Below are 25,427 nucleotides of genomic sequence, written 5' to 3' on the forward strand. Positions count from 1 at the left end.
TCAATTGTTTCTATTTGCATCTGAACAGTGATGGAGAGTGTAACATTGCAGAAATCTTGAATCCATTAATAATCTAAATGTCCCGTTGCTCAGTTGGAATTATCAAAACAGTGGACTACTACTTTTTAAGCAGCATTATGTGCCAGCTCACATTGTCCAATCCTTTTTATGGAATATTGCCAGAGTGTGATTTTGTTTTTAGGCATCACAGGAGATTTCAGTAACTCTTGTTATTCACAGCTGACAAGAATAGCATATTTTAAACTCGAGTGCAAACATAAGCCATTGGTGTGGAGTTGGGAGCTTGGGAAGTGTGCCATTGGCAGAATTGGTGGTGGTTGCAGCCCTGAGCTGAGCCACGAGGCTGTTTGGTGTAACAAAGCTGTGGCTGTGTGACAGGAGTCTTGGCTGAGGTGGGGAGCTCAGGCCCTGGAGAACCTCGGTGTTTCAGTGCTGGCAGTCCTTCAGATCCTGATCCAGCATCCAGCTGTCTCAGAAACAGAGCTGCAGAGGTAACTCTGCAAAGGAATATTATTCCATCTAGTTCTGTATTGAAAATTCTGTCACGAGTATCCTCATCTTCCACAGTGTTACAATTGCTTTTCTTTGTGACTTGGTCGATCTTGAAGGATGAGCCTGTTTTCCAGGAAGGGGAATAAGGTGCAGAGAAGCAGGCTAGAAGGAAGAGAGCCCATAACCAGTTTGCATGAAGGAGGTGGCTCGAGAGGCAGCCAGAGGCCAGTCAGTCTGTACTGACAGTGCTGGACTGACAGGTTAGCAGAGACTGGACCAAAGCCCTGGGTACCAGGAGGCCTCACTGCTCCACTGCTGTGTGCCCTGTGAGTTCGGGACATTTAGGAGTCAGTAGGAAAGTGATTTTATTGGATTGTATTGGATCCATATTTCAGCTGTTTTGTCAGCTTCTACCTCCTTACTCCAAGTATTTTCAGGCATTTTTACTGAAACAAACTTCGGTAGGAGAAGTGGAGGAAGTGCAACATGGCAGTATGAGGCAGGATCTTTTCTTATATACAGACTAAATCTCTTGGATTGTATTGCTTTCTGCTAATTATTCCCAAATCCTCCTCATTCTATAAGCGCCCAAAGAGTAAATTTGTGTAATGGATGGCACTATCTTGAGGTTTTCTTGTACTTGCAAGTAGCTCGTAAATGACATTGATGGTTTCTAAGTATTGGAAAAACATTTCTCTCCTGTAGAGTCCCACCAGTAGTTTTTTAGCATAAAAAGCTGAATTATCTTTTTCTGTGTGGGTGAGACTGCGTGGTCTTTTTCTGGCCTTGATTTATGTAAAAATGAAAATAGACCTGCTTAAGTCATCCAGTTAAAACTTGCTTTTTGCATTTCTGTTGCTGTGGTGAAATTTAATTGTGCTTTATTGCCTGGTTCTCTTCAGGGCCAGCTATTTATGTGCCTGTCTCTGAGAACATTTCTCTAGCACAAATTAGATCACATGTGCAGCTCTGTGGCAAGGCACCATTTCATTAACATGTCAGAAGTGGTCACTCCCATGAGAGTTTCTTGTCTTTGTATAATAAAGTTGGCAGTGATGGAGCAAAGAATATTGTGTCCTGCCATGATATGATTCATAAAATTAACCTGACAGCAATGTTTTACCAGCAGGAAGGCTCAAAGCACCACTTAAGGAGATTGCTTTAAACTTTGATTTTAAGGTAGTTGTCAGTTTTCTCTTTGTGCCAGTATTTCATTGCTTTCAGTATAATTGCCATGTGAGTTGTTTGCAAATCCTGAGCTCTTTCAGCCAAAACAGTTTGCCTTTTCTGGGAATAAGGGCAGGAGAATAAATGCTTGCTGTTAAAATGTTCTGGTAGGTTCCAGCCTCTCCATGTTCAGGACAGGGCTGTGAAATCTGTCAGAAATGTGTCTTCAATCTACCTTATATCACATCAATCTATCATGGGAAACTTCCAAGAAGGTCCTTGGAAGAGTGAGATTTTGGCTTGTATATGCTGTTTTGCTGCTGACATGGGCTTATGATAGAGTAGAGGTGGTAGGATAAATAAGTCAAAAAGAAACAAAAAGGGCCGTAATCACACATTTTTAATCCACAAATGTGATAATACATAATATATTTAAGGTGACCTGAACATTGCCCATATTGTAGCAATGTTGTTACATACCAAGCTACAAGTACAAAAGTAAACAATGAATATACAGGATATGCAAGTATGAGAAATACTTGAAAACATATCTTTCCTTAAGGCTACTCAGATTATTTTTAAATAAAACAACAGATGTTCAGCTGGTGTGTTTAAAATACCAGAATCTGAATATTGATACTTGCAACACACAAAAAGTCACAAATACAGGATATCCCTTTCCTTTGGACATCTTGAATGTTGAATAATCTTTTTCTGGCTTTGAAAGAAGAACTTAAATTTGTTTACCACAAATGAAACACACAAAATCTGACATGTGCACTGGGACAGAGCATTAGATACAAGAAATACTGTTCAAAAGCATCAGTTGACAAGTACATGCCTGGAAGAAATGCAGGTAATGATGCATGTAAATATAAATATGGATCTGCACTGGATGAACTTGCAACCCCAAAGGTTGCTGTTTCATTTCTGTGTTGCAAAGGAGTTGTCCAACTGCATTGTGACTAAATCTACTTTTAATGGTTAAAGGAAATATGTGGGGGAAATTTACACCATTAAAAACTGTTCTGCCAATGTCTTTCATATTTACTGTGCTTCAAATGAGTTCTCCTGGGAAAGGTAAAAATCCATCTAGGACAACCCAAGTGAGTACATGACCTGGGTCTAGGTATTCTCAACTGTATAAAGGTATGACAGTAAAAACTGTTGTTGCAAGAGATAAAACATAGTTATTCTGGGGTGAGGAAAGACAGAAGGATAATAAGAGTTTTGAACTCTTCATACCATAGTATTCAAGAATGTATTTAAATGAGAAACATTTTTTTTCTTATCCTGAAGTAATGAGTGATCAACCTGTAAGCTTCCCTTAGAGAGGAATGGCTTTCAAATATATTTTCTTGTCTTTGTCAACTTTCAGTTACATGCATCTCTCTATTATACTGTACATGATATGGAAGGTATTACCCCCAGATGATGGCACTGTCTGCTCTCTGTGTCAGCTGAAAGGAGAGGGTTCCTGATACTGCAGTGTCAGGAGATAGAGATGAGTCTGAAGGATAAGATGGAGAGGACAAGGAGAGGAGAGATTTCTGAACATGTTTTTCACTCTGGGTCAGTCTGCACCTACCCAGTTTCTGAAAGTGGCAGCCAGATCATCAGCTCTGCTCCCACATTCCCTGTGTCCAGCCACAACTGTACAAAACCCAGTCGTATTGGCAAAATGTTTTCAGTTTGAAGACATCACTATATTTTCTTTCAAAAAAACCTGGAAAATTCACTGAAAGCGTTCTGAACAAAAACTCACCAGTCACTAAGGCTGTTCTCTTTTGACTACTGTGGATATGCTACACTTGGAGGCACTGCATGAATAGTGGATGGGGTTCCTTTGTATCCCACCTCTGATTTACTGTAGGCACAAATGTCATGGGTACATTAAACCAAGAGTATTGTCTAGGCTGAATATTTTGAGGTTCAGGGATGTAACTGTAAGTGTCTCAGGCGTGCTGCTCCTCACAAGGGCAATTTCAAAATCTTCACAAAGAGTATTTTGTTCTGTCAGGCAGAACAGTGGGAGCAGCACAACCTTCAGTCTGAACTGATGTTACCCAATACACAAGCCCTGAGAGCGGGGAAACTGCTGTACTACTTTATCTGCCTTTGAGCTTGAACCACTGAGCTGCTTTTCAAATTAAAATGAAACCTCTGTTGCTAGCAGGTGTAAAACTAAACTGATGAAACTGTTGCTTCATACAGCAGTTCTTTAGCTTTTCTCCCGCTTCAGCTAGTATGATTTGTTACTCTCTCATTAGATTTATATATCATGAAAAATCAGAGATGTTTTCTCATATTGATTCCTGGTCCTTTTGAAAGGAGTGAACTTAATCCATTACAGCCCTACTTTCTGTCAAGGCCTTTTCAATTAGCGTGGAAATAATAAAAATATACGTACCAAGGGCCTTGGGGGTAAATTCCATGCATTGCTCTTGCCTTTATCTGTCTATTTTTACATAGCCATGCATCTGAGTTTACTTTCTGTTCACACGTTCAGCCTTGAACACAAAGCTAGCGAGATCATGGTGAATAGCAATCTGTGTCTGAACAATGTATATCAGCAGCCTTGTTCACTCTGCTCCTTGAAAAATACTGAATTATCTGAACAAAACATTAAAATCCATAGCTTTCTGATTTAAGTTTTCCACTTCATCATGAGCCTGGTGAGCACCTTCTGGGCCCTGCTGGGGACTGTAGTAAGACTGATGGGAAGGAAGCTTGCTTGCCTACCATGGCTTATGAAGGGTGGCCAGTTCTAGAGAGAAGTTTTTGGTTGGTTTCTTGCCTTTGAGTGCAGTTTCAAAGAACCTTCTCATCAAGCAGTTTGTTGATGCCGTTGCAGATCTTTTTGAGGTACGGCCGACAATCCCCGTCCAGGCTGTAGAGGGCAGACAGAAACTCCACATCTGCAAAGTGGTTGAAGACGTGGTTGATGCGCCCGTGGGACCGCGCTGTCAGGTGCCGCCCTACGAGTTCGTGCACCAGCTCTTTGCACTCATTCAGCAGTTCTGCCAGCACATTCCTGTCAAAAGTGTATTCCACCTCGTAGAAGCTGACTATTGTCATGGCAGTTTGGTTCAGCTTCTTCCTGAACTTGTCTACAATCTCCAGCTCTTCCTGGTTGAACTGATTATTTCGATAGAGGATCCCGATTTTTATTGCCACTTTGATCAGGTCTTTCATGATTTTATGGGCTTCCTTTTTATTTCTGGTGTGTTCCTTTGTTACTTTGTACAGCTCATCGAAGATTTCACTGCTTGTGTCATCAATTAGCATGTTAGCCATGGTTTTGGTTGCCATTTTACTCAGGATCTTTTTCTGGGCTTGCAGTGCAAGATTCTTAGAGCTGAAATAATCGGGACCTGGTTTGGGATAGACAAATAGGGAAATGTTAATTTTATTTGGTTAATTATTTTTGCAATCAGTTAAGAAAGGTAGTACCCGCATGCTTAACTGAGCAGAACAGTCACAACTGCAGGAACGCTCCCACCACACTATTTCCAGGTGTCCCTGGGGTTCCACACACCCATGTTTCAGGTCTTGCTGTCACTGAGGGCTTTTGCTTGCAAATAAAGAACAGAATATTCTGGCAGGGGGTATATATATATATACTGATTCTGTGATAGTAATTTAATTTTGTAGTTCAGTTTGAAAGCAGAGAGATCTGCTGAGATGTGGTTGAAATAATACATGAAGTATCAGAGACAAGCAAAGAGATAGTGACAAGCAATATATAAACCTTGAGAGTTACACTCTGGTCATAGGGAGGCACTGTTGTTCCATGGTTAGGCTAAGCAGATTCACAAGCATGGATTTATTTTGCCTTAATCTGTAGTATCAATGCCTTCCCCTTTTGTTACCAATTTGTAAAATTATAGAATATGACTTCTATAAAATGTTGGTGCTTCAGTGCATGCAGCTCCTGCCAGACAAAAATATGTGAGCTATCTATATTTATTAAACAAGTATTTCGTGTTTTTTATCTTTTACTCATATCTGCACATTTCACTCAGCAGAGCACCTGAACACATGGCTACTGCTGGGCTTTATCCCATGAGTTTCTGCAATTCTTGGTCAAGATTAATTTGACCTTCCTCTGTTCTTCACATTAATGTTGGCTTCTAACCAACCCTTTGTGGACAAAGCAAAGGAAATATGGATATGAAATAATTATCCAGGTTAATACTGGAGCAGCAAAGCCTCTGTTGGATCAAAGGGCTCTCTCTCATAGTAGCCAGGTGGTGAGGAGGGTGTGTATCTGGGGAGGAGAGCCAGTGAGCTCTGAGTGATGGCAGAGTGGCCTCTTTGTTCCCAAACACCTTCCTTGCCTTTCCCTGGCATCTCCCCTCAGCCTGTGCTCTGCAGAGGAGGTGCCCATGTGTCCCTGCCAGCTCTGCCCAAGGGGACACAGAGCCTTGGCTGCCCCCAGGGGGATGGAGGTAACCACGTCCTTCACCAGCTGCTGGGAAATCAAACCACTCAGAGGTTAAAAATGTTAATTAAAATCAAATCTTACAGTACTTATTTGATTGTGGAGCCTGAGTGAGTCTTTAAGTTGGTGGCATGAGCTCCAAGGCCCTTTCCAGCCTTCAGCACACGAGTGTTGTCACTTCCCCTGTGCTCCTTACACCTTCACGACAGGAAAAAGGGATGCTGGCTGCCAGTGCTCACTTGGAATAAGTAACACTGAATTTAAAGTCCTCTTTTTAATTCTGATTTTCAAGTTGGCTGGAATATTAAAGTTGTCTTTGTGTGCCACAGCTGTACTGCTGAGCAATGTTAAAGACTAACATTTAATTTCAACTGAACTACCACCTGGAAAAAATAATTCAATGTGCTTAAAAGAATTGCCTGTCATTTGGAGAGAAAATTGTGGGGCTGAGCTGCTGTCTGGAGGAAATAGGAAAAACTGATTTAATCTAGGAATGATAAAACCAGGATGAAAGCATTCTTTCACTTAGCAGTACGTGGGTATATAAATAGGATCCGTGATGAGTAATTATGTGCATTTGACACACTGAAATGGTAGATTGTTAGTGTCTGTAGTAAGTGCTTGCTATTAATCAAGTGGATGTAGTTGATCAGTAACTGGTATGATCAAAAATTGCAAATAATTGCAGTAGGCTTTTAGAATATTAATTTTCCTGAAGTTCATGGCACTTGAGCCTTGTGTCCCTTTGCCCAGGTGAGAGCCCCGCTGAATCCTGTCTGCCTGGCTCTGCTGCAGGGACAGCTCTGCAGAGCTGCTGCAATTCTGGGGCTGGAAGCACAGCTAGCAGCTGGGGTGAGCAAAACATCCCATCCTTATCACACACCCTGGGGGGGTCTGGGACCAGCAGAGCCACCAGCACCTTAAATACAGACACATGCAGCTGCCCTCCCACCTACGTGATCTCTGACACAAAGCTGGGTGCTAAATTAGCACATAAAGGCTTCTAATGAACTTTTCATGAGGGAGGGTTATCTGGTATAGAAAAAAAGTATGATATATATTTGTGTGTCCAAAGTCCTGTCTCTTATCCACAAAACTGAGCAGTGTGACCTTCAAACATGGGTCCCTTTCCCAGGACACCCCTGGTTTGGTAGCTCAGACGATACCACAGCTCTCAGTGAAAGGTGCAGGCTGTGAAAGGAGCAGCACAGCTGGAAACCATCAGGCCAAGTTTAACTGAATGTTAAGGCTGGAATGCTTTTCCATGGTGAGTCCCAAGTGTGGGATCTACTATTTAACAGCAAGAGACTGAGCTCCTCCTCATCTTTCTAAAAGTAAAATAAAGAAATGTGTTATTGCAATGCTGCTGTGGCTCCCTCCCCACTTTGTGCTCCTGCCTCTCCATCCTATCCTTCCATGGCATGTGCAGCCCCACAGCCACGCCAGCCCTCCAAAACCAGGCAGCCCCAAATCCTTTGTGCAGGCTCCTGCTCCCTGCACTGCACAGTCTGTAGGAGCTGGTAACCAGTTCCACCACCGTGGCTGCCATGTGCTTCATCCCAGTCACCTGTGCCAGGCACAGAGGTTCCAGCGGGCACGGGCAGAGCCTGGTGGGACACAGATTGTTGTGCACTGTGGTGTTCTGTTAAATTCAGAAGCTGCAGCTGCTGCCACGGTCCCTGCACCATGTCAGGAGCTGCTGCCGAGCTCAGGAGGAGGCAGGGCAGCCCTGCTCCCGTCCCTGGAGCTGGCCCTGGGATGGGCATTGTGCAGAGCCTGGGCCATGGCCCCACTGCCCGAGCTCAGACAGTGAGGGTGGGATGGGAAGAGGGCAGACAGAGCCACCAGCCCACTGTGCATCCAGACAAGAGCGTGGGGGCTGCTCACAAAGGGCTGTGCTCGCCTTTGCTTTGGTTCAGGGTGTGCAAAGCTTTGCAGCAGCGTGTGCCGGAGAGGGACAGAAGCTGTTTGGATTGATTGTTTGGATTCCTGCCTCCAAAATCACACTGTGCTCAGACACCCAGGTGACGCCTTGCCTTTCAAAGATCACAAGTGGTTAGCCACATGATTACATTCAGGCTTTCGTGGGGACAGCATGTTTACCATGGCAGCCTTTTCTTACTGCAGCACATTGCTCACTACACAAAATACATCTTCACCTCCTACATACAGCAATTCTATTTTCTGCTTTCTTTCATACAGCAAAACAAATCAGCAACGACATTATAGATTCTATTAGCTCTCAGGAACATTTCACCAAGGCTAAAAATGAAAAACCACCCTCCAAGCATACTGCTTTGTTGGGAAGTGATTAGCTTCCATTATAGAAAATCTGACATCTTAGTTTTTACTAAAGAAAGGGCTAGTTCTGCTTCAGATCTGCTCTCACCTTCTCTCTGTCATCTAGAGAGCTGTGCATGATAAAAGCTCTTTAAAAAGCTTCTTGTGATGGGATTCATCCCACAGCAATCTTCCATCCTTCTGGAAGTGCAGCCCTCCGCCCTGTGTTTCCCCTGCTGTGGTGCCCGTGGAGGGGTGGTGAGTGCCCAGCTGTGGCAGGAGGATGGGGAGAGGCTCCCTGTGCCAGGGAGTCCCGTGGTCAGGGCAGGGCACCATCCCCAGCAGTGACCACCCAGCTGCTGGCACGTGGTGCTGAGCATGACAACCATGTCTCACATCCACTAAACTTAATAACACGATTGCTTAATAACAGAGTTGCTTAATAACAGAAGTGCAGAAAAAGTTTGGCAACTCTAGCGAGTGAATGTAAGAGTTTTAAATTTGAGGAGTTTTTGAGACTAAAATGCAAGAACATCTGTAATATTCTCCAAATATTTTGATTGCAGATGGCTGTACCAAGTACAAAATGGTCAGAACTAAATGCTCAGCAATACTATTTTTATGTAAATCTGCATTCAGCCGCTCTGTACAAAACACACAGTACATCCAGTCAACCAGAAGATGCTCCCACTATGGTGAGGAGGGAGAATGGTCAACATTTGCTGGAAGCAATTATGAAGATATGGAAACCAGCCTCCTGAGCAATGAATCCATTTCCCTTCTAGTTAGCCACTTAGTCAAAGCCATAATACCATTTTGCAGCCAGGATATTTTCTCCCCTGGCTAATGACTGGAAGTTGAGTTGAAGTGAACTCTGGAGGGAGTGTGGCTTCACCACAAAAACAGAGAGGAGGAGTTGATTTGAAGGGTTTCTGTGGAGGTTGTCCAGTGCATTTTTAATTGAATCAGCAGGCTGGCTGGAATTTCACCTGACACTGGGAGTTGTTACACCACTCCTGCTGCAGCTTGTCCTGGGTAATCAGTTACCTCAGGCATTGGCTTCACCTGCTCCAAAGTGAGACAGACACATGTGGAGCCTTTGCCTGATTTTCCATGCACTGAGTGTAACCCCAGCTCCCAGCAGTCGGGGTGGTTGTGTTTTCCAGCTAAGGAGTGCACGTGGTGGAGCTACTGAGTAGGCTTGAGAGCATCCTGGAGAGGTGAGTTGAGTTGTTTTAAATTAAAGGTCTGAGCTAAAATCATGAAGAGGCTGCAGGTCTGAAGAGGGCTCCTGCAGCTTGGCAGGCATGGGAGGTGATGGGAGCCAGGAAAGGTTCCCTGCATCTGTGCTCCAGCTGTACTGGAAGTAAGCAAAGGGCTGAGTCTTAACTGAACATGATGGAAATGCATAAGAAAGTAAAGATAATGAAATATTTTTAATACTCCTGAATCTTCACTTCTAAAATGCAGCACAGCTTCTGCAGAAAAGTCAGGCTTTAAGGAGTCAGCAGTGCTGCTGGAAACGTGGGCATCCCTCCAGCTCCAGCAGTTGCTCAGGCTTGTGGGAGATGGACCAAGCCAAGGGCCAGGCACACTCTCAGAGTCTGCTACAGAGATAGCTGGGTTGTGAAAACTGTCGTAGGAATGTGCTGTTTAATGACTTGTGTGACCCAGTTTGAATGCACCTGTGTACTTCAGCTTAGTGATATACCTGCCCCTGAACCTGAGGAGTCTGGGAATGGCAATGAGGCAGTGGGATTGTAAAGCTCTAGCAGTGGATATCTGAATGGTTAATCCAGTGCTGCTGCTGGTGTTGATAATTTACTGTGTTGCAGCTTGTTTCTTTACAACCTAAAGATTTGCCTGTAATGGCTCCTCTTCTTGACATAAAACAATCTAGGTGCTTAATTTCCATCATTTAGGCCAAATGTTAAGAGGAAATGAGCTGCATACGTGTGTGTTTTATTTATCCATCAAGTCTCACTTTACATGTTATAGGATTGATTAGAAATGTGAATTGCAGGACTCAGGATTTCAAAGAAACTCTAAAAGCAGACAGGAAAAAAAGTCCACTAAAGCCACTTGTCCTGTAGTGTTTTAGTCCTGAGCAGCCCAGGCACGGGCTCTGAGTGTGTATATTACTCTTGGACAGCTACAGGATCACTGCAGAAGAAACATTCAGTGTTTCCAGTAACTTTAAGCCAAGAAATCCAATAGAGCAGATGGAATACATCAGCTTTCAGGGAGGGCCAATTTAAACACGTGTAAGCACCAGGGGCCCAGAGCTCAAACTTTAACACTTCTAAATTGTTACTGTGAGCATAAAAGGGTTGCTCATATCCACAGTGGAACTGGAGATTACAGACTGATAATTATATGATCCTGGGAGAATGTACCAGTACCCAAACGTCTGAAAGCAGAACTTGGACATGCTGGGAAGGGCAGCAACAGCCCTGTACAGAGGAAATATGAGTGAATGGAAAAAAAGACGGTTTTTCCTTTCAGTGCTTTAGATGAGCAGCAACTATGCCACAAATAAAGCTCTGTCTGGGAACCTGGGGACTGGAGATTCCAGTGGATAGTCTTATTTCAGCTGCTGATTTGTATCTGGCATTTACTTTTCTAATACTGTATTGCTGCTACGTACTGGAGTTGCCTTTCAATACCTAGAGGAGGTGGTGGAAGGCTGGGGGGCCCTTTCTGTAAAGAGAAGAGCAGTGCAGAGTGAGTGGATAGACTGCTGTCCCGTGGGTAATGCCTCCAGGAGCCTGTCCGGGGGGAGGAGCTCAGCTGCAGTTTCCATCAGCTCTGATGGAGTTGCCAAAAAAGAGTCTGGCTGAGTTTTGCTCCTGCTGCCCCTGGTAGTCGGTTGGGAACTGAACTGCACTGCTGTGCTCCTGTCCTGGGTTTGAAAGCAGTAGCTGGTAAGTGGTGTGTGGATGACAGCACTGTCCCAGAGCTGAGCCTGGCTCACAGGGTGGAAACTCTCCCAGGCACTCCCTTGAATATATGGCACAGCTGACACCACGCTGGGATTTCGTATGGCTGCTATTTGACATTACAAACGAGACATTACTCTTGGTCATATCCTGCAAGCTCACATGCAGGCTGTGGGAGAGGAAACCACTCCCTGCCAGAGGGGCTCAGTGAGGATCATCTCTGCCATTGTGTCCCACAAACCAAAGGGCTGAAGCAGCAGCAGCTGCTTTGGGCAGGACCCAGCCCTGGTCCAGCCTGCCAGGGACGCATGCAAGCAGCAGACACCTCTCTGAAAGTGGCCACTAAAGCTTTCAATTTTATTAACCTGATAATGTAAATCAGAAGCAAAGCCTAAACCAGGCTCCAGGTCAGGGAATGGTATCTTTGAGGGGTGGCTTTCAAGAGCTCATTTTCAACTTTTCATCTTGTACTTTGTAGCATAGGGCAGCAAAGCCAAACGCAGCAGGTTAGCTGCTGGCACTGAGGGTAGGTGATGCAGAGCTTGCACAGCACCCTGAGGAGCACCCAGAGTGGGAACAAGGCTTTGCTCTTGAGCAAACTGCTCAGGAGTTAAAGTCTGTCTGCCAGGAATGATAGTAAAGTACTGGGGTGTTTGGGTTTCTAAGCTTTACTATACAACTAAAAGAGGTTTTGATAAACTGAGCACTGTATTTTAGAAAGAGGTTTAAACTCTTTTGACGTCAGTTTGTGTTCATGGCAAAATACACTGAAGAGTGAACACCCCCTATCCCACAAAAATCTTTTTTAGCTCTGCCTGATAGTGCCAGACAAGAAAGCTCCCCACTGACAGCAGAGTTTTGACAAGGGAAGATTGGTTACTACCCCTTGCAACAACCTGTTGATCCTGTTTTTGTATTTTGGGACAGGTCCTTATGACTGTATTAACGTGGGTTTTTTTTTAAAAATGTTAGTTTCACACTAAGAGACTTCTTTTGACCAAAGAGGCACGGTGGCATACCCAAAACACTACAGTCAGACCTCAGGACATCTTCAACTGGCCAGGAGTTTTTTGCCTTCAAATCGTCTCTGGAGTTTTTTTTTTTTTTTTTTTTTTTTCTCCAATATAGGCTCTACAGAAAATCTTGGGCAGGAACTATTGAAGAATTTAACTTCACTCTCTGAAACACTTTGTTTTTCGTGTCCATTGCCTTTTCCACAATTACCACATTTATTACTGTCCTTTCTAGAAGACACAGCAGGGAAAAAAGAAGCTATCACGGGGACTGTGTGGCAAAAATACCCAATTAGTCAAATAATTATTATCTCTATAGGAAAATTATGCTTGTTTTAATGTCTGGCCATGTAATTTTCACAACAGGATCGTAATGAGTTCTTTGATATGTGCTAAGGGGTTGTTTATAGCTTAGAAGAGACAGAGGCTCTTGGGGAATATCAGGCACATAATGAATGATAAACAATTATCTTGTTAAGGAATGAAGGCTCGTAGGCTTCTTTGAAAGGATTCAACCATCATGTTCTTCCACACTAAAGTAACAATTATCCAGGAAACAAAGGATTTTCTTGCCAACGTATTGTTTGTCACTGAGACTTAAAAGCCATGTGGAACCTTTGAAGATCTTGCAGCTGTCCTGTTTTATCCAGATGCAATTGTTGTAGCAGCTTCTCTTTGTCAATGATCTGTAGAACTTGCTTGCAGTGGTTCCAGGCTGGTAGATTTGTTCTGAACAAAAACTTGAAAAGCTGCTTGAACATCGTGACACTTGCACAGGTCTTGGGGGCTTTCAATCCAGTTCCATGAATGACTTGAATTCTTGATCAGGATGTGTATGGTTTTCATGTTTTCTTTTATCCTCTCCTCTGGCAGGGTGAGGGAGAGAGGAAGGCTCTGGAGGCATCTGTGCTTTTGTGGGCTTGGTGCTTGGCAGTGACCACAGGCACCACTCCTGGTTAAGGGGAGGCTCAGATTTCCCTGTGCTGCTGCTGCTCAAATGCTTTCTGTTCCTTCCAAAAAAGTCTCTTTAGCATGCAGGAGCTGGTTGTTCCAGTAGGAACAAAATAATATGCTGTTAGTAAAGCAAGGCCCATCAATATCAGCCCTAAATATTAAACAAGTGCAATCTGTGTGCTTTAAATAGTTAAAAGTGCAGCTATGAAACAGGCTACTGGGTACTGCTTCACCAGTTTCTATTTTTTCCCCCACCCATTTCTCATCCTCTCAGGAAGAAAATTTTGAGGGTTTATTTTTGTGCCTCCAAATTGCTTGCTGTTGCACTACACTGCTCTTTCTCCGGAGATAAAATGTCCTTGCCTTTTACATAGAATATTTCTATTTTTGACTCCAATATATTAAGAATGGCATGAAAAATAACCATGTCTATGCTCTAGGGATGTACAAAATTCCATGAGAAAGCAAGCAATTGGGACCCCAAGGGTAGCTGGTCTGAAGATGCTGTGAAACCGAGATGGCATTTCTGTAGCTTAATGTGAGGACGAAAGAAAATGGGAAGGGGGAAGAATTTCTGCTAAAAACCAGGTCAAGGTGAATAAAGGTTTTCCAAAGAAGCCACACAAGGGTGCAGCTGCAGCAGGTGTCCAGCTGCTGCTGACCAAGTGGCTGTGCAGAGGGGGAGGATGGGATGCAGCTCCATCCCCGCAGAGCTCTCCCAGCCACGCTGCTGGATGTCCCCTGTGTGGGACAGGGCAGGCTGCTGGGGCTGTGACAAGCACAGCTATGATTCACCCTTGTTGTGTGGTTTTTATCTTGGGCTTTAAAAACAGGCAAAACCCCTGACAAGAGCACTGTGCCTTCTCTGCTCACAGTGCTTCGAGTGCACTGGCACAGTGAGTGCTGCTGGGCTGGGTCACACCAGGCAGGGTGGGTGGAACTGAAGAGTCCAAGGGAAGGGAGCTGCAGGCTGTTGAAGCTTGGTATGAGTTAATGGTATCTGTGTGTCTGGTCAAAGAGGGAGAGGCTTTTTTATGGACACCGTGTGCTATTGTTTTCCTAATTTGGTACTCGGTTGCTTGACCACTTGGCTTTGAATTAAGAAGGTGATGGATGGAAGGGGAATAAACCAATGCCAGAAATCAGATGCAGCTGGAAAAACATACTGTTGGTCCCTAAATAAAAACGCCAGAGGAGCTGTAATTTCCATATTTAATTCCAGCCATGCTTCCAAACTCTGTTTATACCAAAGAACAAAGTCAAATGAAGGGAAGGTGAAGAGGACAATAATGGCAAGAAATGTCTGACAGCAGTTCATTTTCCTAAGTCAGGAACAGACCCTGCAGACTCACCACAACATGTTTAAAACTATTAATGAAAGGAGGTCTCCTTAACCTCTTAAATAGACTATTTATAGTCTAATTTTTATTCTCTGCATAAGTGTTTTGGGGGAGTCAATTAAAAAATATTTTGAAGATGCTGATTAGTGCTCACAAGTCTGGAAGACGAGGGCTTACAGGTTATAACCCATTTGGAGCTGCTGTTTGACAGTGCACAGAGAGGCACAGCTGTGCTGCCTTACAGCTGGAAGCGTAGGACTGTGATGTGAGTGTCACTAAGCAAGCAAAGGATACCAAACCTTCTCCAGAATGAGAGCCTGGTAGGGCCATAAGGGAGCTCCAAGTGAGGCTTATCCTATGATGGACTGATGTTCCTTAACAGATTAAACAAACAAAAAAAACCCAACAAAAACCCCAACCCACCCCCTCAGCAAAACAAACAAAACCCTTAATCAAACATAAAACTCCACTCAAAACCCCAACCTAAAACTATTGCTAGAAGAGGCTCTACAGATGTGTGTGTCTATTACTAAAGAAATAGTTTTGTGAACCCTCCCCTTAGTTATATTGTCTGTGTCACAGAATCATTACTTACAAGGTATGTGGGTGCACTTGTCTCTGTATTTATAACACTTTTCACTCCCTCCATGAATGCAAAGGCCTGGATTTGTAAAGGCATCTAATTTATCACTGACTGCAGTCCAAAATTTTAGCTCCTATTCTGAGAATGTGCAGGAGGGGAAAAAAGGACTTAAACAGATCTGGAAGAGTTGCTGCAACTTGTGAAGTCTTCTGGGGTAAAGAAAATGCTCTGAATTAATTCATGGCTCCCACTGCCAGTGACCCTCCTTGTGCCTTCCAGAGCATCCCTTTCTCCCTCTGCCCCAGTGCTGTGTCCCACACCAGCATTTCTGAGCCAGGTGTTGAACTGCTGCACTTAGAGCAGGTTTCAGGTGCAGATCTGAGCTCCAACCTCCAGTGAGGCTTTTACTGCTGCTTGAAGCAGTTTTGTTCCATCCAGCCCCAATTAGTTGTTGATTGTGTTGCAGCTTTATGAGCCCAGCACAATACCAGATGGGAATGTTGCTTGTGCAAGTTCATAAAAAACCTAAGGGTACCCTTCCTTTCTGAGCAAGAGCTGCTGATAATATCAGTTTCTGAATGATGCCAGCTCTGGTTTCTTTTAACTCATTTAAGTTTTTGGGGTTTTTTTTAACAATTTCCTTACAGACTTCTAACAGACAATCCCTTTGTGGCCTTGCTGAAACAAACCTTGCTTGCTGTTTGATTACAACCACCAGGACTGATATTGCAGAATCCACCTACAGGGAGTTACTTCAATGGTATAGTTATAAATGAACCAGTAGTGTTACAAGTTTAAAAGAGAAAATTTATTTTTAAATGTTATTGACTTCTCCTTGCTGACAAGCAAATGAAAAAATTCCTTTTCCTTGTAGTTTAGGGGTTTTTCTCCTTCTTCAACAGAGAGGAGGTTAAGCCTGTGCTATACTGAAACACATCTGAGCACTGGAGCTCTGCACAGCTTTACAGGAAAATCTGACCTCAACGTGCCAATATCCTCCATGTAGGGTAAAACCAAGGCCTTGTTTTCTGTCTGAAAGTGCTAGAAAAGTATTTGTTAACAACAGCAAAGCTGAAACTGAAAAGACAGAAGATGTGAATACTTAGAAGAAGAGTTTGCTGTTTAGTGTTGTTCCCCAAAGAGGGCAACAAAACTAGAACAGTCTCCATTTGCTTATTGTTTTGAACAATACTTTACTGTTTGCCTGTTTATTCAATAGAAAAGGAAAGACATTTTTACAGTTGCAGAGTATTAGGCTGTGTAGAATCCTTGAGTAACTTTATTTTCCTTTTTTTTTTTTTCCTTCTTCCCCTGTCCCTAGAGAAAGATTAGTTGCTGGGGAGATGGCCAACCCAGATTCTGAATGGAAAACTCCTGACCAAAGGAAAAATTAATGCTGGTCAATGCAGCTGGGATTCATCACACTCTCCATCTTTTACAAGATTTTGTGCATCTGATTGGGGATTTATTGGTAGGGACACACTGCCTTATGCCTCAGATGTGATCTATAACCTTGTTTTCCTTTAAAATGAAGTCTGATTTGTACTTTAATATATCCTTTGGGTGATCTGCTCTGCACTGCTTGTCTACAGTGTCAGGTCAAGCATCTGATCAAGATGCACAAAACACTAGGAATGAATATGTGATGAATTCCATCCCTGTGGAAAAAAAGACACAGGTTAATATATCTATCTATCTATTCCACATGAACCAGACCACCTGCTGTATTCTCCATACTTGTCCTCTGCAATCCTGCCATAAGGAGTGACCACTGTGGAAAACTCTGTCTAGGCTAATGAAAGTTGAGCATTACAGTACAAGCAAAAGATTATTTCCTTTGGAAGGACAAAAAACCTGGGAAGGTAGAATTTCAGGTCAATTCTCCTCCTCCTTGGTTCAAAATCTGCATGAATATTATCTGCCAAACCTTACAGTGTCTTAGTGTCTTACACCAATCAAAGAAAAAGTCCAGAATTTATACTGGAAGAAAAAAAAAAAAAAGGAGGAGAAACCTGACTGCTGCTGATGGTTTCCTTGCTATGGGTTTAAACTGAACTGCTAAGCATGGCATCAGTATCTTCACAGTGAGGTGACTGACCCACACAGCATAAATAACAGCTGACAGTCAGAGCTCCTGCAAAGGATAAACACTAATGAAGATGATCTAGTTTTGTACTTTCACCTTGTTCATTGTGTGTATACATATTGCAAAGCACATCATGCCAGGAGGGAAATACTGACAACAGGGATGCTTTTGCTGTCATCAGTCTCTAATAACACTGTAACAGCAGTGGCTGTAGCCACCCATGGTGCTGAAGTTCATTCGGAGTACAACTCTTTATTTTGGGAAAGCAGAAATGGAAAAGATGCTGGAAAAGTACTGAAATGGTCAAGACAGTTCTTAGAAGGTCTGTTGAATTATTCTGAGGCATGGGAGTAACAGCAATGAGTTGTGTGGGGGTTTATATATATACGTATATATATATATGTATGTATATATGTATGTATGCACATGTAACCTCATTATGTAACACTGCAGCTCTAAGGAGTCAGGATTGAATTTGCATAGGAAAAAAACCCAAAAATCATTGCCTTTGCATTACTTACAGAAAAGCCTGACAGGACAAGCCTCAACAACAAACACAGATAAACAGAATGTTCCATCCCTCATGGTTTCAATTCTGTGAAATCTCTGAGTACATCTGCACTGAGCTGTTTGTGATGATGCCTACAGGTGTACTGAGAGCATCCAGCTGGGGAGATGCACAATATAACCTCTGCAAGCAGCAGAAACATGGGTCTCTGGAGAAAGGCTCCACAAGAACTGAATCTGGCCCAGCCTGATAGTCAGAGAAGGAAAAGCACAGCCCACATGCTGTTACCATCTCACTGTTCCAGCTGCCAGAACTGCTGCCTTTGGCTCTGGTTGTTAATGGAATAACAGGCCATGGCTCCAGGGAATGTGTGCTCACCAACACAAACCCATCCCACCCAAACACCTGACATCTCTCAAGGGACTTTGGTCAATTCACAGAATTTACAGAATCACTTAGATGGAAGAGACCTTCAAGATCTTCGAGTCCAACCCATGCCCTAACATCTCAACTAAACCATGGCACCGAGTGCCACATCCAGTCTTTTTTAAAACACATCCAGGGATGGTGACTCCACCACCTCCCCGGGCAGACCATTCCAGTGCTTGATCACCCTAAAAACCTTTTTCCTAATATCCAACCTAATTTTCCCTTGGCGCAGTCTAAGACTGTGACCTCTCGTTCTGTCAGTGCTGCCTGGAGAAAGAGACCAACCCCACCTGACCAAAGCCACATTTCAGGGAGCTGTAGAGAGTGATGGGGTCACCCCTGAGTCTCCTTTTCTCCAGCCTAAACACCCCCAGCTCCCTCAGCTGTTCCTCACAGGGTTTGTGTTCCAAGCCCCTCACCAGCCTCGCTGCCTCCTCTGGATGCATTCAGAGCATCTCAAGGTCCTCTCTAAACTGAGGGGCCCAGAACTGGACACAGCACTCAAGGTGTGACCTCACCTGTGCCAAGCACAGGGGAAATGCAGCCCTTTCTTGATCTCCAGCATGAAGTTTTAGAGTATCTGTGGTACCTGCTGAAGAAGCAGAGGCACTGGGCTGTTACTTCTCCTTCTGGAGCCATTCTAAGCAAAGGCAGCTTCTCGAGGCTGACCTAGAAAGTTTCCAAAGGTGAGTTTAGATCCATGTTATCCCTCTTGGAATTGATATGGTATTCAATGACTGGACACCCTGTGGAACTTTCTCAGACCAGCAGCCACCTGAGGGAAAATCCTGCTTACTTTTCTCTTGCTGCTTTGTAGGACTCAGTAAATCCTTTGTTCCTAGAGAATTAATCTTGCATTTCTTAGTCCTGCCCGAGCACGCTGGGTTCAGAGCTCTTTCTGCATGAAGAAATGTGACAAAATCCACTTGCTCTGCTCTCATCAGTCCTGTAGGAAAAAACTGGGATTTTGCCCGATCCTATGTTTCCCATTCAACTTTTTATATAACGAAGAAAAGTTCTAATTCCTTTCATGAAGAGGGGTTTGAGCAGCTCTGGCATGTACTGCTGCAGATGGGCAATCCCCAGAGATTTGTCAGGCAGGGATGGGCCAGATTGCTTGGAGCCCAGTTCTCAAAACTGGTCCAGTTCCCTTTAGTGAGGGGGTCCAACAACCCCTATCACACACTTGTCTAGAGAAATAAGATTCCCATGCTCCTGCTTTTGTAGGGTTGGGATTTTCCTGCAACAAGGTCTATCTGTAGTTCCTGCTTGTTGCCATAGCATAACCCAGGGACATTCACATCTAAGTAAACAAGGAACGAGCAGAGAGCCCTGGATCAAATGGGACACTTCTGTGTTTTTAAATGGAGATAGGAACCTTAAAAAGGAATGACTGTATATGTGTCACTCATTACTGTTATTTCATAAACCAACATAATCTTGAGATTGCTATGGGTTTTCAGCAGAAACCCTAGAGAGTGATAATCCAGTGTTTGTGCTCTGAATATAGGTATTGCTCATAGGGAATAAACTGCTGGCAAGAACACTTCAATAAACTCCATCATCAAGCTGAATGATGCTTTAAAGTAATTGTTTAACTTTTACTAAGTCATTATTAATTTAATGAAGTTTCCCAGGAACTTCAAAAACCAAAAGGGAGAATGTTTGCAGTTCTCTGCATAGAGACATCACACATTACATATTCAGCAGGAAAGGTCTGGAAGAGGAGCCTTTTGTTTATTCTTATTTCCTTTTAACTAATGCTAATCTGAGCTGCTAGTCTCATGCTGTTAAGCCCCACACTTCAGTACAGCTGAAGCTTCCCTTGGCAAATAACTGAGCAGCAATTTAACCCAGTGGGCCTCACCTTAGTGAGCTGGGTTTGCTGCCAAAGAGAGCTGGCCTGTTTTTCTTTCTTAGTTTTTTTTTCCCTTTTCCCCACCCAAGTCTATTCAAATAGTTTCTTTTGCAGCAATCTGTTCTCTTCCTCTGGGCCTGATGCTGTTGCTGAGATCCCCTTGGCATGGAGCTCTTCAGCCCTGCCTTTGCTCCTCTGAATTTCTTCAGCTCCGGGCAGCATTGGTTCCTCCCTGCCCACGGTTTCAAGGTTTGTTTCAGGAGCAGCACCTCCCCAGCAGTCAGCTGTCTGTCCTTTCTCCAAACACAAAGCCACAAGATGGTTTGCCACTTGCCACTTTGCAATATTTTCTCCCCAAATATCAAACACTCTCATGCTTACAGAGAAAGCACGTGCAGAAGGTTTACACTTTTGGCTTGCTTAACAACCAATGCAAAATGAGTCAGTGATAAAATTGCATTTTCTTACAGCAAAGGGGCTCCCCAGTGAGCCTCTCAGACTCACTCCCCACTGTGTGAGCTCTCATTAAGCACAGCCCAGTGGTGGTAGTGTAATGTTGCTTCAGTGGACGTTTATTTGACTTTAATATACTCCAAAATTGCTTGTGGAAAGCTTTTATCAAAGAAATAGAACTCCAGATACCAGAAGTCTGTCTCTTATCTGGGGGGAGATAGCCTATAAATCCAAGCAGCATGTTGGAGAGTGCAAGATTTCTGACAAATGGAAAGAGTGGGGTAAAAATAAGAAAGCCAGCTGTCATTGTGTGTGTTCTGGTCCCATCAGCTTGTGGCTGGCTGATGCATTTTCTTCTTGGAACTCACACAAAGGATCCATCCTAAGACAGCAGCTGAAGAGAGATTTGTATCCAGTGATTTTTGGTTAAGTGAGACCATTAATGCTCTGAACACAAGTCTCTAAATGTGATGATATGCCAGGATTTATTCAGGGTAGCTCTGAGTTTCTTAATCAAGATGGTCATAATATTGATACTGCTTTGTAAACTGGTCAAATGGAACCTGATAACCTCATTAACAATCTGATGGTTTGTAAAATTCTAGAGATGCTTGACAATTGTACAGCAATCTGCTTTATTCCAGAATAAAATTCAGTCCAACACTACAAAAAGAAATGTAGCATCTTTCAATATCCTAAAAGTGAAAACTTGGATGTCTTAGTTTGGGCATTCCTGTAATGGCTTCTTCTAATATAATTTAAATGCTTTCTTATTTTACATTTACCCATAAAGTTCTTTATTTTACAATCAATGAAACTATATGCATTTGGAGGCAGCTTTTTTCCTTCATTTTCTTTCCAAAGAGAAATTTACAAAAATTGAAATATATCTGACCAACAAAGATGTTGTGGTAAGAAAAAGTTATCTGCTCAAACAAACTACAGAAAACAAAATGTTTAAAGAAAATACTTGCTTTTTTTTCTTCACAAAGGTGGAGAAAATACTGCCTTGTGGGGGAGCATTTGCTGTATGGGGATCTGAATTAGCTGGAGATCCCAAAGGCTGCATATGAACAAGGTTTAGGATTTCATTCTACGTCCTTTTGCATAGATAAGAATTCTTTTGCTACAATCAGAGTTTCATGAAAGAAAGTCTTTACTTATATCATTAGTGATAATGGCCTAAACTGGCCAGATAAAATGAAGTATCATGTATGATGACACAGACCTTTCCTTTTTCATGATGTACTTATGTTTGACTCCAACCATTTCTCATCCAAAACTGACTTAATCTCCACCAGGTCCTCTTTCCTAATTCTTCCAGAGGGAACTTGCTATTTAAAGGGGACATATCCCAATCAACCATTAAATATTTCTGGGTGCACTTCACCACCTTTCTGAGATTGTGTTTTTGTACAAGATATTTGGTGTTATTGTTCTGATTTCCCACAGCTACCAGAGCATAACCCTGCATTGCACAGTGGCTCCAGTCGGAATTAATGTCCTGAATTTGAGAAGTATGTCTGTCTCAGGCTCTCATCCTCCTCACTGGGGACTGAATCAGCAAATGAAGAGAAGGACTATTTTCTGATTTCTTTCAGCTATGTTTATTTTTCACTATGACAACTTCTCAGAGAACAAGCTGAAATCTCACTGTGTCTGCTCTTGCCTCATTCCTGCTTTTTTTTTTTTTTTTCCTCGCCATGAAATAATAGAAATCATCTGGAATATGGGGATATAAATTATTTATGTCAATGGTAAGATTTAGGAGTGACTTTTAATGGCATTATCTTTGCTTCATAAGTGAAGAGACCACAGGCATAGGTCAGTAAGCAATAAATGAAAAAAACAGCTTCAGAGATAGGAATGGAGAAATGTGTGCAGTGGATGCTTCAAAGCCCCTGGAATTTTGAAATATAATAGGCTAATTCCACCAAACTCTAATGATTTGATCTCTAAAGATCTCTGCAACTCTTAGTTCTATGTCATTTCTTGGCTGTCATTTTTATCATGGAGGCTAGTTAATGTATTTCGGTAAAATATGGGCAACTATAATCACACTGTTCTTACAGTCCTTGTGCAAACTTTTCCCCTTTCTTTGTTGTACAAGGAAAATGGACTTTTGTCTTCAAAGGTTTAGAAGATTGTGTGAAGAAAGTTTCCTGCCATTCCTCTCAGAGTTAGCACTGTCATGAATGAGCCCCAGCTCCAGCGCTGGCTCTGCCTTCCCTGACTGGGATGTGCAGAAATGAACCGAGCACTCCCAGTGCCAGGGGAACAAAGGAATCCTCCTGAGCTCCTGCCACACACTGAGGGGCTGGGTAACACCAGCACAGCCACCCCCAGGTAAAAATATAAAATCCTTGTCCTTTGAACAGCTGCCATAAGGAGCCTTTTCTGCTCAGCTAGTCCTGACTGAGCCAGTGAAGTGGGAAGGAGTGAATGAAAAGACATTTCACTCTCCATTGCCAGAGAACAGCTCTCAGAACTGAGCTTTTCAGCAGTACCCTGATTAGAATGGCTGCAGGCTCAGGGGACTCCCTGTTGCCAGCCTTGGCACCTTGCTGATTTTCAGCACTATTTGTTACTTTTTTTAAACCCAAAGCCAGTTGAAACTAATGAAAACACGCTTCTTTAACAGCCAGGGATTTCGCAGCCAAGCGCTGCTTAAACTTAAAAATGTAAATAGCTTTGTCATTTTATAGGGTATGTTCTGAGTTAAATGAGCAGACCTTACTGGGAAATTGAATTAAAAAATATTGATTTCCCCCCTTCCTCATATCTTTCCAAATATGTCCTAAATTTTTGCCAGTTCTAAGGTGACCCCGTTCATGCAATCTAATGTTTAATAGCTATATTGAATAATATCCCAAAGATGAGTCAGAGCATGGCTGGAATTTGCACTGAAGTCATAGAAAAACATAACCCCTGAATCAAAAATAATTTGTGGTCTTTCATATATCCTCTGCCCAAGGTACAGAATCAGCCTCTGAAATGGTTTGCTTTTCTTTAAAATGAGCTAAATCCTCTGGTGTACACCAGCACAGTTCCACCTGTGCTGGTAAACTGGTCCAGTTCTACACCCTGTGAGGGAGCACTCCCCTCATCTAATTTATCTTTAATAGGTTCACAGAAGAACAATAACTACTCTGCACCTAATGAGACTTAAGACTGGACAAATACTATGGCTTTATCTACTTATGCAGTTGAGAACAGGGAAAATCACATTATGGGCTGTCTCTAGCATTTATATAAGCTGGAATTATTAAGCTGTTTTGACAGAAAATGTTGGCTGGCTGAAATACTGTTGGAAGTGCATGTATATTTTTCTAAAATTCCTAGTGATTTCCTGTCAATCTCCCAGGCTTTCAGCCCCTTCTTGAGTCTGCCATTTGAGTTAGCTTTGCTGAACTGATTTTGGCTGAAAAAGTGAATTGTTCCCTCATGCAATAGGGAATCCAGCTCAGTGCTCCTCTTCAGACTAACAGAGCTGACACTGACCTTGGTCATGTAGACTTGTTGTCCTTTAGGAAAAAAATCCCAAACAAAACCAACAAAACAAACCCCCCAGCAAATGTGTGTATATATATATATTAATGCATAGATATGTTACATATGTATATATTATTTTTTCAGGAAATTTTTCATTCTAAATGGCAACACAGCACCGCTAGATTTTGCAGTGCAAAGACTGCTTTTAATCAGTCTTGCATACACTTATGTAGATCTCCCTAATGATAATTTCATGTTGGTGACACCACAGGACTGGTAATACTAATTGTTTCAGTCTGTTATTGTTTCAATTGTTATTGTTACCTACTGTCCAAAGCCTTTGTAATTTCATAGGACAGCAAATGCATTTATTGTCATGCCCTACTTCTAAAATATACAACAGAAAAGTTATTGTTATTATAAAATGTTCTAAATGTATGAAGTATGAAAGGAACAACCCTATTTCTCAGACACATGAAGGGTTAAATCACATACTTTGGGAGCACTGTTGCTTATTAAAAAATTATTTACGAGTTGAATTGTATCACTTCTAAATATATAAAGAGTTGGGATGGCTTCCAGCAATTACTAAAGAAGCCAGCCAAGTGATGCTTTCCAATTAAATCAGGCTGAATTGTTTGTTTTTTTTTAAACTTCTCAGTGTCTTGTGTTCTTGCTTCTGTTTTCTCATGATTCAAACAGACAATGCATTAACCTCGTGCAAGGGAAGTCTCACACGTCTCCTCTTTGGTCTCCTTTCATGTGCTGGTGAGCAGTAGGAGCCTCTGCAGGTACCCAGTACATGAAAGGTGGCTTTCTTGTCCATATAAGGGTTGCTGCTGGTGCTTGCTTTTATTTAGAACCAGTTTTATACAAAGCTTCAAAGCTTATAACTTCTGATAGCTTATTTATTATTTGTAATGTTCAATCTTTGATAACGACTGTGTTAAAAAACCTGAGTGCAGAGCTGAAAGCATTGACTTCCATGGCTGTGCCTGTGCAGTTCAGATTATACAAAGACACACATGAAAGTCCACGATGTCTAATTTATTAACAGGGAAGTAAAGAACAAATTAATTAAAAAGAAAAATGCTGAAAAGCAACAACAAAAAAATCACTAAGCCCTAAGGTACTCCCTTTCCTCCTTGTATTGGATGCAGCTCAGATGTTTACAGGGAGGTCATGCACCACTACTCACGTGTGGTATCACACTGGAACCAGCTCTTGAGAGAGAAAAAATTCCACAATTCTCCATAGGTTTATTTCCTGAGTGAAGCACTTTATAGAAAATTACATCTTTGTACCTAGGAAAGTCCTAGACTGTAGACCTGGAGGATACACCCAGACCACAGCAGCCCATGAACTTTG

General features: G+C 42.6%; 1 protein-coding gene across 1 annotated transcript in view; it reads right to left on the bottom strand.

The window, feature by feature from the left end:
- Positions 1–2,062: 2,062 nt before the first annotated feature.
- TIPE3 (TNF alpha induced protein 8 like 3) overlaps positions 2,063–25,427 on the bottom strand; it is a 45,530-nt gene continuing 22,165 nt past the window's right edge. The window contains exon 2 of the mRNA XM_014874108.2: positions 2,063–5,054. Within this exon, the coding sequence (XP_014729594.2) occupies positions 4,492–5,054 (563 nt within the window). The 3' untranslated portion in view covers positions 2,063–4,491. The remainder of the gene's footprint in view (positions 5,055–25,427) is intronic.

This window comes from Sturnus vulgaris, chromosome 13, assembly GCF_052056855.1.
Source record: "Sturnus vulgaris isolate bStuVul1 chromosome 13, bStuVul1.hap1, whole genome shotgun sequence".
In the NCBI taxonomy this organism is placed as follows: domain Eukaryota; kingdom Metazoa; phylum Chordata; class Aves; order Passeriformes; family Sturnidae; genus Sturnus; species Sturnus vulgaris.